The sequence below is a fragment of the Gossypium arboreum genome, chromosome 13 (genome assembly GCF_025698485.1).
Source record: "Gossypium arboreum isolate Shixiya-1 chromosome 13, ASM2569848v2, whole genome shotgun sequence".
NCBI classification, from domain to species: domain Eukaryota; kingdom Viridiplantae; phylum Streptophyta; class Magnoliopsida; order Malvales; family Malvaceae; genus Gossypium; species Gossypium arboreum.
Genome location: NC_069082.1, coordinates 13,454,850 through 13,466,647, shown reverse-complemented (window position 1 = coordinate 13,466,647; position 11,798 = coordinate 13,454,850). Strand labels below are relative to the sequence as shown.

The window sequence follows — 11,798 nt, the reverse complement described above, 5'->3', positions numbered from 1 at the left end:
ATCACTTAACAAAAGATATTTATCACATATCAAACTTTCATATTCCTCCATTAAACATCAAAATACCTGCATGTCACACATGGGTAAGTTTTTTAACATGAACCCTAGCTCAAAATAATGGTAGAAATAGTTAGATCGGTTGATGAGAACTTCAAAAATATAAAGAACATTAAAAATGGGGCTAGGATGCACTTACTATTGAGCTTGAAAGTTGAAGAAACCCTAGCTATGTTGAGCATGGAAATTTTGGCCAAGGTAGATGAAGATGGACAAAATTTTTTACTTATTTTCCCTTTTAATTCTTTTATTAACCAAATGACCAAAATGCCCTTTTTAATAAACTTGCAAATTTTACCTACTCATGCCCATTTTTATCCATAAAAATAGAATTGGGGAAATTTCTATTTAAGGACCCCTAATTAATAATCCAAATCTATTTCATACGTAAAGCTTCTAGAATCTCATATTTTGCAACTTTTGCAATTTAGTCCTAAAGTTAAATTGAACACTTTATCAATAAAATTTCTTCATGAAATTTTCACACAAGCATGCAATCATATCATAGACCTCATAATAATCATAAAAAAAATTATTTCTACTTCAGATTTGTGTCTCGAAACCACTGTTCTGACTAGACCCTAATTCAGGATGTTACACGGTTAATAAGGATTATAAAACATGCAAATTGGTAAATGATATTGAATAATGAACGTGGGATTGAAATTTATATAGATCATTATAAGTTTGATTATAGCATGTGAAAGACCATGTGATACGATTATTATGAGCCTTGAGGGCTAATTTGCCACAATTTGTTATGGCAAATTAGGTCCTTTTCGACATTTAGAGAGCTTGGTTTTTAGCAAATAAGTAATGTTTTTGTTAAGTTTCTATTTGGAGTATTTAGTTAATAAAATTAGCCTTTTTATGTGTTTTATGACCTTTTAAGCCAATCTGGGCCTAAGGGAAGACTAATGTGTTGATTAAGTGTGCAGGACATCAATTTAGGCTGAGGAGTCAGTGGACTACCTTCGATGTTACAACACACTACTGGGATGTCGCAAACACACCTTCCAAACTACCTATGAAGCATACTACTTTCTATGTCATGACACACACTAGGGGATGTAGCGACACAGCCCTGAACGTACCGAAAAAATTATACTGCCTTCGATGTCACTACACAAGCTAGAGGGTGTCACGACACAGTTGCAACAAGGCCAAATATCAACCGAGGGTGTTTTCATATGTAGAACTTAAATTAACATGTTTAGTTGTCTTTACGTGACCTAATTTGGTCATAATACATGTAATCTATAAATAATATCTCAGATCAACACATTAAACACAAATTGAAGGAGACATAGATTATTATTTAGCTTTTATTTCTCTCTTAGTTTTTACTTAGTTATTTTTATGTTCGCTTAATCAGAAGATCCTATTTCGAAGTGAGACTATTGTGAACGGATATTGTTTTGGAATTGCACTTTTACATCGATTAATCCATGAGCATTCTCTTCCCTTATTCTTTTATTTATATCTCTTTCTTTAACTTTGATTATTGAATGTTTGTAAGAATGTCAAAATGAGTTTATGCTTTATACATATCTCGCATGTTTCAACTGTTTAACCTAATTAATTGATTAAGTAAATAATAACATGAACTTAAGTATTTATTCAAGAGTACTTAGTATACTAGGAAGTGACGCCCCTAGTAGAAGACCTACACAAGTGAGACTGAGAGAGTATCTTGTTGAGTAAAACTTGTGTCAAGTGGTGAGACCGAGAGGGTATCCATATGCCTAAGTGAGACCGATGGGGTATCTTAGGTGGTAATCCTTATTGAAGAGGGGACTAAGAGGGTATTCGTAGCTAATAGTGGTAAGTACTTAATTAAAGGTAATTATTAACTTAGTTAATAATCAGGCAGCACAATCGATCCTAGGCTAAGTAGCTCGCGTAGTCGAAATAAGGAATAGGAAAAGCCTATTAACTTAACCTAGGGTTAGCTTTAGTCTTAGTTAATTAACACTACTAATTTGTAACTTGATTAAATTAGTAATTATTATTTTTAATTGATTTCATAGTGAATTTTCCCAATTGGCAATCCTTTAGGTACAATCCTCGGAATACTTACCAAGTGTTTCGTTGTAAACTAACTATATTACAACATGACCTATTTGCTTGTAGAAACTACACGTAATTATTATCTTTATATTTTTGCACGATTTTACACTCTCGACGTTTGCACATAGAGAGGCGATCAAGGATCGATATGGTGATAATACGAATAAATGGATTTGGGTAAGAAATGAAAAAGTGAAATGACTTATATGTTATCCCTAAATTTGCATGTAATTGAGATAGACTGATAGATGAATTTAAATGTTGATAAATGAAATGATAATAAGCATAAAGTAAGATAATAAAAGCATGAGACAAGGAATGTAAAAATGATTTAGGTTATGGTTGAATTTCATTTTAAATGTATTTGTTTATTTTGCTTATAATTGATTGTTTTTTTTTATCATGTTAGAAATACTAAACCTTATTGCTCAGTGTATAGTTTTGTTTGTTCTATGCGCAGGTCATGAGCAAAAGCTTCAATAAACTCAAGCCTAAGAATCAATTTCTCTAACTTAGCTCAGAAGGCATCTCAATACTTTTTGTATTTATATATGTGTTTTGAGTCTTCTGGCATGTACCTAAGTTGGTTTGGTTGTTACTCTTAATGATAATTTGGTACTTTTGGTAATTTGGCCTATAATGTCTTTATGGTTGAATTTCATCTCTTGATTACAAGTTAATAATGCTTGATTATGTGAGTTTGAATGTGCAAATTGGTTGATTTGAAAATGATCTATTGAAGGTTATAGTTTGGTAATGTTTAAACATGTTTAGATAGGTTAATAGGATGAATATGTTCTGTGGTAAGTTTTAGGTAGGTTTAAGTTCATTTGGTTAAGGTATTTAACACTTAGAAGTATAGGATTTTTGACCATTTGTTCATTGAATCTTGAGACCGCTAGATCAAATTTCATTTAAATTTTGCATTCAAGAGCCTCAGGTCTCGAGACATATTTGTATAGGCTCAAGACAATTGTTCCTAGGTCTCAAGACAAATTACCTTTGTCTCAAGACAGGAGAACATCAAAGCTAAATAGATTTTGTCCTAATTTAGGGCTCAGGACAAGAACCCTTGTCTCGAGACATTCAAACATTGAAGCAAATATAGGAAAGCATAGGAGGTTGATCTTGAGACATAATTTCAAGACACAATTTCTAATGTCTCGAGACAGATTAACTTCGAAGCTAAAATACCTAAATTAAAATGAGGCTTGTCTCGAGACACAACATTGAAATTTGATAATTGAGTTTGGATTCAAGTTCTAACTCTAAATTTGACTTTTCCTAACTCTGTATAACGATGAATTTGAAACTTAAACATTACAAATGAATAATTGCTCGTATGATTGATTATGGTTAAATTTGTTTGAATGGTAATTATGATTTAAATTTTATGATTATGTACTGAGATAACTTGAGTTACTTCGGCAACATAATGTACATCACATATTTGGATCTGATGATTAAGTCAAGTGTGAGGTGTTACATGCATATTCTAGTGTGTTGATGGTTTGATTTGTGTATCCATCCTTGAGTCCGAGTCAATTAATAGGGGCCAAAATAATTAAACAAATATGAAATATAAATTATCATTGGCTATATTTAAGATATTGATATTGAGATTTATTTACGTTACATGAAACAAGACACTAATAATTTGAGACGTCGATTATTTTGATATTCAATAATGTATATTATGAATACAATAAAGGTGTACTACATGGCCAACATATTTGGAAAATAGAAAATTTTACATGTTTTGCGACCAAAAATTTCACTGCATATTATTCAAACTGTTTCCACGGTTCTAGAGTTTCCACTGCCAACTCTAACCATTATGACGGGCTACCAAATTCATGCACAAGGTATTTTAGGGAAGAGTGTTGATCGAAAAACTTGAAAGTTGGGTGGAGCTCCTTGTGGCAAGTGCTTATAATAGCATAAAATGTGAAGTACAATACACACAAGCTTAGAAAGAAACTTGTATATAACGTTATAAATAATGGGTCCTTCGGAAATAAAAAGAAAAAAGAAAAAAAATGAAGTTAACATCTTCACATCCCTTGTCTCTACACCAAACACTTACATCACTTGATTAAGAATAAAGTCGGTAGAGTTTTGGGGGGAGGGGAGGGGGAACATGAATGACAATGGACCCCCAAAGAACGAAAGAGAAAATGATATTGTACTTCCCCAAGCCATTTCTTTTACCAACTCAATCCTGAAAATCATGCATATGATCTAAAAGGTAGTTGGCTGCAAGTTCCTCATTCTTGTTGCACGCAAAGAACACTTGGAGCACAGTTGCACGGTCAAACCCCATTGCTTCAAGCTGCAAGACATGGGGAATGAACAAGAGAATAAGGAGACTACAAAAGTATTTGTAGGCACAAGATCAATGCGATAAATTTGAGTTTATTAAACGTCTAAAAGCAAAACCATTACCTAAAATAAAGATGTGATGCATATTTCATAACTCAGATAAAGGCCAAGGAAATGGAAGGCATTTCCAGAGGCAGTAGGGAAGATAGCTAAATAATCCATGATTACAGAGAATAGTGAACACATCCAAGTCAGCCTTTATGTAAAAGATGACATACCCGTTCTATGGCTTCACGTTCCTCAGGTGTGACTTGCACAGCTTGTGGCATCGCCTCAGCCAATTGCCCCAAAATGTTTCTTTACAACAGGAGATGTCAAATAAGCACTTGATATACATACAGTATATAAGTTCAAGAAATGAGCAACTAAAAACAAGACTCACCCCTCTCCACCTTCAGCAGGTTCATTGATCAAGCGAAGAAAGTCACCCTGATGCTCTTGAATAAGTCTCATTAAATTAGGATTTTGTTTCCCCAACTCTTGAAGCATAGGCTGCCAAAAATATAAAAAAGGGAGACATTGAGGAAAGGTGAAAGGTAAAAGAAAAAGATGAAAAGACAACGAAAAACACACTAGGATTGAAGAGGGGAAACAAGGGACCAGAAAATAACCTGCAATATTTGTGGGTTGGCTTGCACCATCGCTCGCAAAGCTTGAAACTGGAAAGAGAATTGCAAACTGAGTGTAGTCCTAGGTAGTTATTTACATGACAGTCATGCTAACTAGCCCATATACAACCAAATATGAGAAAGAGAGAGACCTGTGGACTGTTCCGTAAAAAACCAAGAGAGCCAGCCCCAGCACCACTTGCACCCATGTTGGGAAGGCCCTGTATAAATTAAAGGCAGTCAAGTCACCGGTTCATCTGCCTATCATCAAATTTATCAAATGTCTACCGCATGACAATTTTACCTGGGGAAAGAGATCTAAGGGATTTGCATTTGGTCCACTTGTAGGAATAGCTGTCGTTTGTGCAGACTGTTGAGGTTGTGCTGCAGGGTTAGTGGTTTGCCCAACTACAGGAGCACGGGCCACAGGTGGAGCTTCAGCTTGCTCAGGGATGCCCTAGTATTTGCAATAACAATTTACGAAGATATGACAAGCGGCTTAGGAAACAAAATGAATGCTTGCTTTAGTTGAAATTTTTTTAAAAAAAAAAGTGCAGTATAAAATATCATTAAAACCCACTATTCCCAAGGGGAAAAAAGTTAAGACACACCATGCGATTGAAATCCAACATTCCTGCTTACTTTTTTTTTTTTTTTTTGGGGGGGGGGAGTAAAATTGTTCTCATCAAAGGAAAATTCACAATTCCCGCACACCTATCCACCAAGTCAAAAAGGACTAGCAAAATGGAACAGAGGAAGCTTATTTGGGTGAACAGAAATTTAATCATCATCAACCAAGAAATCATAGCAAGGAGAAAGCCAAGTTTCAAATCGAATTACATCAAATTATAAATGAAAAAAATGGCAGAATCATCATTCTAAGAAAACCGCCCAGGATGAGCTCAGCTTATTATGGAATTTCCACATCTACATTAAGGAGAAAAATAAAACTACAGCAACTAGAAGCATGCAAGAAAGCACATATTCTTCAAGATACAAGGAAGGTACTTACAGAATACAAATATTCAACAGCTCTCTCTGGGTTATTATAAGCAGCACGCAGGGCACGGACAACAGTGTCCCTGCCCCAGGTCCCTCCACCCATGTCAAGAATTTGTTGGATTGTTCCCTCTAAGTTACTCCCTGCAACCAGATTAGATGCTGCTTGGCCATAAACATCAGAATCTGACCTGTTTCCAAAGACATTATTCAAGGTATTAGTAGTATGCAAAAGAAAATGAGGAAAAAAAATCAAGATCTCTCCTACAAAAAGCAAATTGATTAAATCAAGCTTCTGTCCTTCAAATAAGAAGCATGAAAGTTACTATCAAGAATACGTTACTTACAGAGGAGTACTTGAAGCAACAGGAGCAGATTCAGCAGTAAGTGCAGCCCTGAAAAAGAAAATAATAAGCAATTAATCAATTGCAAACGTGCTGTGTCTGACCAAAAGTGTAGAATAGCAGGACTTACGTAGCTGACATTGCAACAGGTGCAGTAGAAGCTGGAGCTGGAGCAGTTGGTGGCCTACTTGCCTCAGGAGCCTAAAAAGAATCCAAAATCACTACTCACTCAACAATAATCTTTGCATACAGGCATGGTTTTCAGAAGCAGCATACCCTAAAGATTGTATAGTGTGGGGAAAACAGACATTTATATTCATACTCAAAAAGAAATTTTAAGATCAATTCTAAATTCACATAATGATTTCGTGAGAGTTCATGGCTCAAGCTGAATTGTTCTAGACAGAGTCAATGAGGAGAGAATAGGATAGTGGCCATTAGCTTTCATGTTGATATGCTACTGGAAAGGAGAAAGGGAAAACAATTGTGAAATTGAGAAACATGGATAAGAGATTATGTAACTAACTCATACACATTTAAGGTTGAATTTGATAATAACACCAACTTAGACTCCAAATTATGCATTATGTTTATAGCTCAATAGTGTAAGATAGAAGCAGTTGGACACAAAACAACTCAAACCTGGGCCATATCTGAAAAACCAAAATCTTAAAAGCATTCTATTTCCTACCTATAACTTTTTTAATAATTAACTTGTATACAAATTATATATGTTCAAGATGCTTGACTATCACTTCAAGTTCTAGTTCATAGCATTGAAGTAAAGAACATCTACCATCATAGCAAAAACAGAACCCCCAACGCTTTTCACGTCATATCAATCGCAAATGTATTTAGAAATATAGCTAAAAAGGTACAGTGACAATGAGATGATCACTGCTTACAAGCAATTATGCATGCAAGTAGCAGTAAGAGAGGTGACAAAATTATAAACTTACTTTCATTGCAGGAGCAGCTGAAGCAGTTGAACCCTCCCCAGATGCAACCTTATTCTAGTTTATTTAAGCAAAAAGGACACTATTAGTATGAAAATGACAGTCATGAAAAATAAATTCAGATACAAATACAAGTAGGTAAAGGCTTGAGAAGTGACTTAAAGAAAATTTTCTAGTTTTGCAACAATTTGATTTATAAGATGCACCTAAAGGAAAGCAACAACCAGATTTCAAAAGAAAAATAAAATGATACAACACTCCATTATAAGTTATAACTAAGATAACTTTCAAGTTCAAGAACAGTGCGAAAAAAAATTATGTCAGTTAGGCATTTATTAAGACAAAGTCAGCATACTTTGGTCAGAATAATAGTTAGAACATGTTAGATGAAAGATTACAAACATAAAAATCAGGATATTGAAACCAATTCACCTTTGTCAACATGATCACAATAAAGCTATTTTCAGTGACACTGCTTTCAGCCAGTGTCGTGTCATCTTTAAGAACTTTTCCCTTATAGATAAGAATTTGTTGTGCAGCAGGATAAACATCTGCCCCTTGAACAGTTTCTATGTTCTTCTTTACATCCGCAACCTGAAAGAATTGACAAGCATTAGCAGCAGAATTGTATAATACCAAGTGACATAGTAATGTAAAAGGCAGAATGCATTTTATCCCAAGACTTTCATGTCTGTGCATACATATATATGTATATATAAACCTTAAAAGCATAAAAAGTAGCAGAAAACAATAATAATAATAGCTTATTTATATAGTTAGAAAATCCACATCATTAAAAAACACAACCCTTGATTAGATGTAACCGTAGAATGAAGAACTTGATCCTTGGTTATAGAAGATCTATTAAAAGAAGCCTCTGTACATTTAATCCGGTGTTTATAGCCACACTGATTTAAAGAAAAAAAAAAAGTGAAAGAACATTCCAAAATATGAGATATTAGCATATTTCAATTTTCAAAGCTTGTGTATACCCCAGTTTAAACCTAAATCTAGCACATTACAACTAGCAATTACATGGCAATCTATGCATCAATATTCAATGATACAAGTTAATGAGATACTGATGCTAAAATGAAGCCTACAAATCAAAGTATCATTCACTAATTTCAATGAACTAGTAAAAAGCATTACGTAGGAAGAAGTACTTAATTGCTAATTGTCGCCAGAAGAAAATGATACCGCCGTTCAAGCAACACGAGTATCAGTCCACTAAAACTTAATCGAAGTAGATAGACTATTCAACAAGCTAAATTAACAAATTCAATAAATTAGACACTAAAATTTTACAGATCATTCACGATCTGCGATTTTACATTTCAGGCATGGTAATTCAACAACGTGCATAAGAAGTCCAACTAATACAGTCCTAGATGAATGCGAATTAATGTTCAAATATAGGGGAAAACGGAAAACCCTGGTCAAGAAACGTAAAATCCCTGGGAAAAGAGGGAGAGAGAGAAGCGAACCGCATCTTCTGGTTTGACTTCGATATCGAAGTGAGTGCCTTTGAGAGTTTTGACGGAAACCTTCATTTTCTGCCAATTTCGATTTTCACTGTGTTTGTTAAAATCCGCCGATCTTATTTTTATAGGTTAAAAGTTGCCACAAGTCCATGTAATTTTCAAAAATTGAGTGTACCTTTCAAATTTCAACACTGTTATTTTTTTGATTCAAGTTGTCAAATTTTCCATAAATTAGTTTCTGATTTTCGAACCATAAACTTTCATGTTTTTGTTTTCATAATTGTAAATTTTCAAATAATATCAGTTAGCCCCAAAACTCATATTTTGAAATCTTTATAATTTAGTCTCTATGGTATTAACTTTTACTATTTTTGCTCAACTTTCCAAATTTTCATTTTTCACAATCATACAATTTAGTTACTACATCAACCTTTCAGATTTCACTACTCAATCCTTAGAATTTAAAATTTTACAATTTGATCCTTATTTCTTTTTTTATCGGTTTAATCACTTAACAAATTAGTTTTAACCTACTCATCCAAATAATATTCAAATAAATATTTACCACTTTTAACATACTAAATACACAATTTCATCATTCAAAGTAATTCATTCCAAATTAAAATATTATTAGTAAAAGAACTCCACACTTTTTTATTTTCAATTATTCATTAAAATCATCCACCAAATTATTCATAACATCTACTTCATACATAAACATAATTTTTTTTACTTAGACATATAAAATAATTATAAAAGAATAATTCTTACAATATCTCATCAAATTAAACACTCAAATAAATATAACATAATAGTTTAAACTTTTACCCAAGCTTTCTCCCACTTCCATCTTCATCTTCAAGCCTCAATGTTTGGTTTCATATGAAAGGATACTATTGAATTAGATTTGGATGTGATATCTTACTTTAATTTCGAAGAATTTTAGGTGAGAAATATGCTTGACAAGAAAAGGACCAAATTGAATTAAACGTAAAAAAAATTCTCTCCTCTCCTCTTTTCCTTGCACCCCACATTGGGATTTTTATAGAAGAGAATGATTTCTCTTCATATTTCTAGAATTTTCTTTACTTTTCTTTATTTAACATCTAATTATTTAACTAATTTCATCAAGGGTTTAAATATAATCGCATGATTTTAATCAAATAGTTATAATTTCTCCCATCAAAATATCACACTTTTGTAATTTAAAATTTAAAAATAATATTTAATGATAAAATGACCAAATTACCTTTTAAATTATTTTTTCATATTTAAGAAATAAGGGTAAAATAATCATTTCACCTTTTTCCATCGCTCATTTGTTTAACACATGGCGACTTATGTGTCGTAAGCAATTATTACTTATGTAGATATTATTTATTCATGGTATAATTGCAATTAAGCTCTTTTCTCACAAAATAGTAAAATTACACTTTAGTTTATATACTTTTCACCATTTTTCAATGTAGTCTATATCTCAAATTTTTACTTCACCTATCAATTCATATCCATGCCACATCAATAAAAAATATTTTCTTAAAATTTTCCCTTTATTTAAAATAATAAATTTAAACTACTAGTTAATCTTTCACAAAATTTCAATTCAATCTTTACTAAAATTTTACTATTCATACTTTATTTTCCAATGTCAAAATTTGACTTTATTATCATTATTCAATTGATAAACTCTTACTTTTTAGGAACATTTGTCATTTGTCTTTTGAAATTGTAATAACCCAGTTTTTAGTGGTACCGAAAAAGGTAGTTCAGGACTCCGTTTCCGTAAACCAAGTCCGTAAATATTTAACAAAATTTACGGAGTTATTGTACTGATGAATTGACATTTGGTTAAGTGATTTAGCCGAAATTGTGAGTAATTAAGGCTTAGGAACTAAATCGTAAAAGTGTAATCGTTATAGGTTTTTAATTAGGATAAGGCTTGGGGACTTAAATAACGATTAACCAAAGGAATAAAATAACAAGTAGACCTAATTTAAATATATGTTAGTGGGTGGTGATGGATGATGTCATTTACTTAACTTAATTAGTAATTAATCTTAAATAATTAATGATTAACTTATTAAACTAGTTTAATTAAAGTAAAATATAATATAAATAGAAATTGGTGGAAAGAGAGATGCAAGATTCATCTTTTCAAACAGGCCAAGAAGAAAAACAAAAGAAAAAACACCATTTTTGTGTCCTTAAGCTTTTGGCTATAAAATTATAAGTACAATCAAGTCATTTTCTTATAATTTGTATAGATTTTAAGTCCTTGAAGCTTGAATTAGCCAACCCATGTAATAATTTGTAAAACTCTTAAAATTTTGAAAGTTACCATTGTTGAGAATTGAATGAAATTGGTGTGACATTGTTAGAAGTTAAGCTTAGTTTATGAACATGACTAAATTGTAAAATTTAATTGTTAGTTTCGTATATTAGGGACCAAATTGAATAAAATGATAAAGTATCATGAATTTTTTTAATTGAATAAAATGAGTTTTGGGGAACTCAGATTTCAATTTGATGCCCTAAATTGAAAGTTACGTTTGTCTTAGTTTTAGGGACTAAATTGAATAAATTGAAAATATTATGTAAATTTGTATTTGATTTTGATTTGGCTGGAAATTTATTGTACGATATGCTTTATGATTATTCGTAGCTAACAAAAACAACAAACAACCGAAGGAAAGGAAAAGAGAAAATCGTCAACTAGTGACGCACGAAACCTCGATTTGTACTTTTACGATTTGGGATAGAAATGTTTGATTTTAGATGCATGTTTACTATTTTTTAACCACTAAGTTTAGTCTAAATGTTTTGATTAGATTTGATATGGAGCATCGGGATAAATGACCAAAATGAATAAAATGAGAAATGATAAGAAGTACTCAAAAT

General features: G+C 32.2%; 1 protein-coding gene across 1 annotated transcript; it reads right to left on the bottom strand.

Moving 5' to 3' along the window:
* Positions 1–4,096: 4,096 nt before the first annotated feature.
* Positions 4,097–9,050, bottom strand: LOC108463843 (ubiquitin receptor RAD23c-like). The gene is made up of 12 exons (XM_017763791.2): positions 8,904–9,050; positions 7,849–8,010; positions 7,420–7,473; positions 6,591–6,661; positions 6,464–6,511; positions 6,130–6,307; positions 5,422–5,574; positions 5,270–5,338; positions 5,121–5,168; positions 4,892–5,001; positions 4,728–4,806; positions 4,097–4,459 (listed from the first exon to the last, which is right to left on the bottom strand). The coding sequence occupies exons 1-12, from the start codon at positions 8,967–8,969 to the stop codon at positions 4,343–4,345; spliced, it is 1,155 nt and encodes a 384-aa protein (XP_017619280.1). The 5' UTR covers positions 8,970–9,050; the 3' UTR covers positions 4,097–4,342.
* Positions 9,051–11,798: the final 2,748 nt, after the last annotated feature.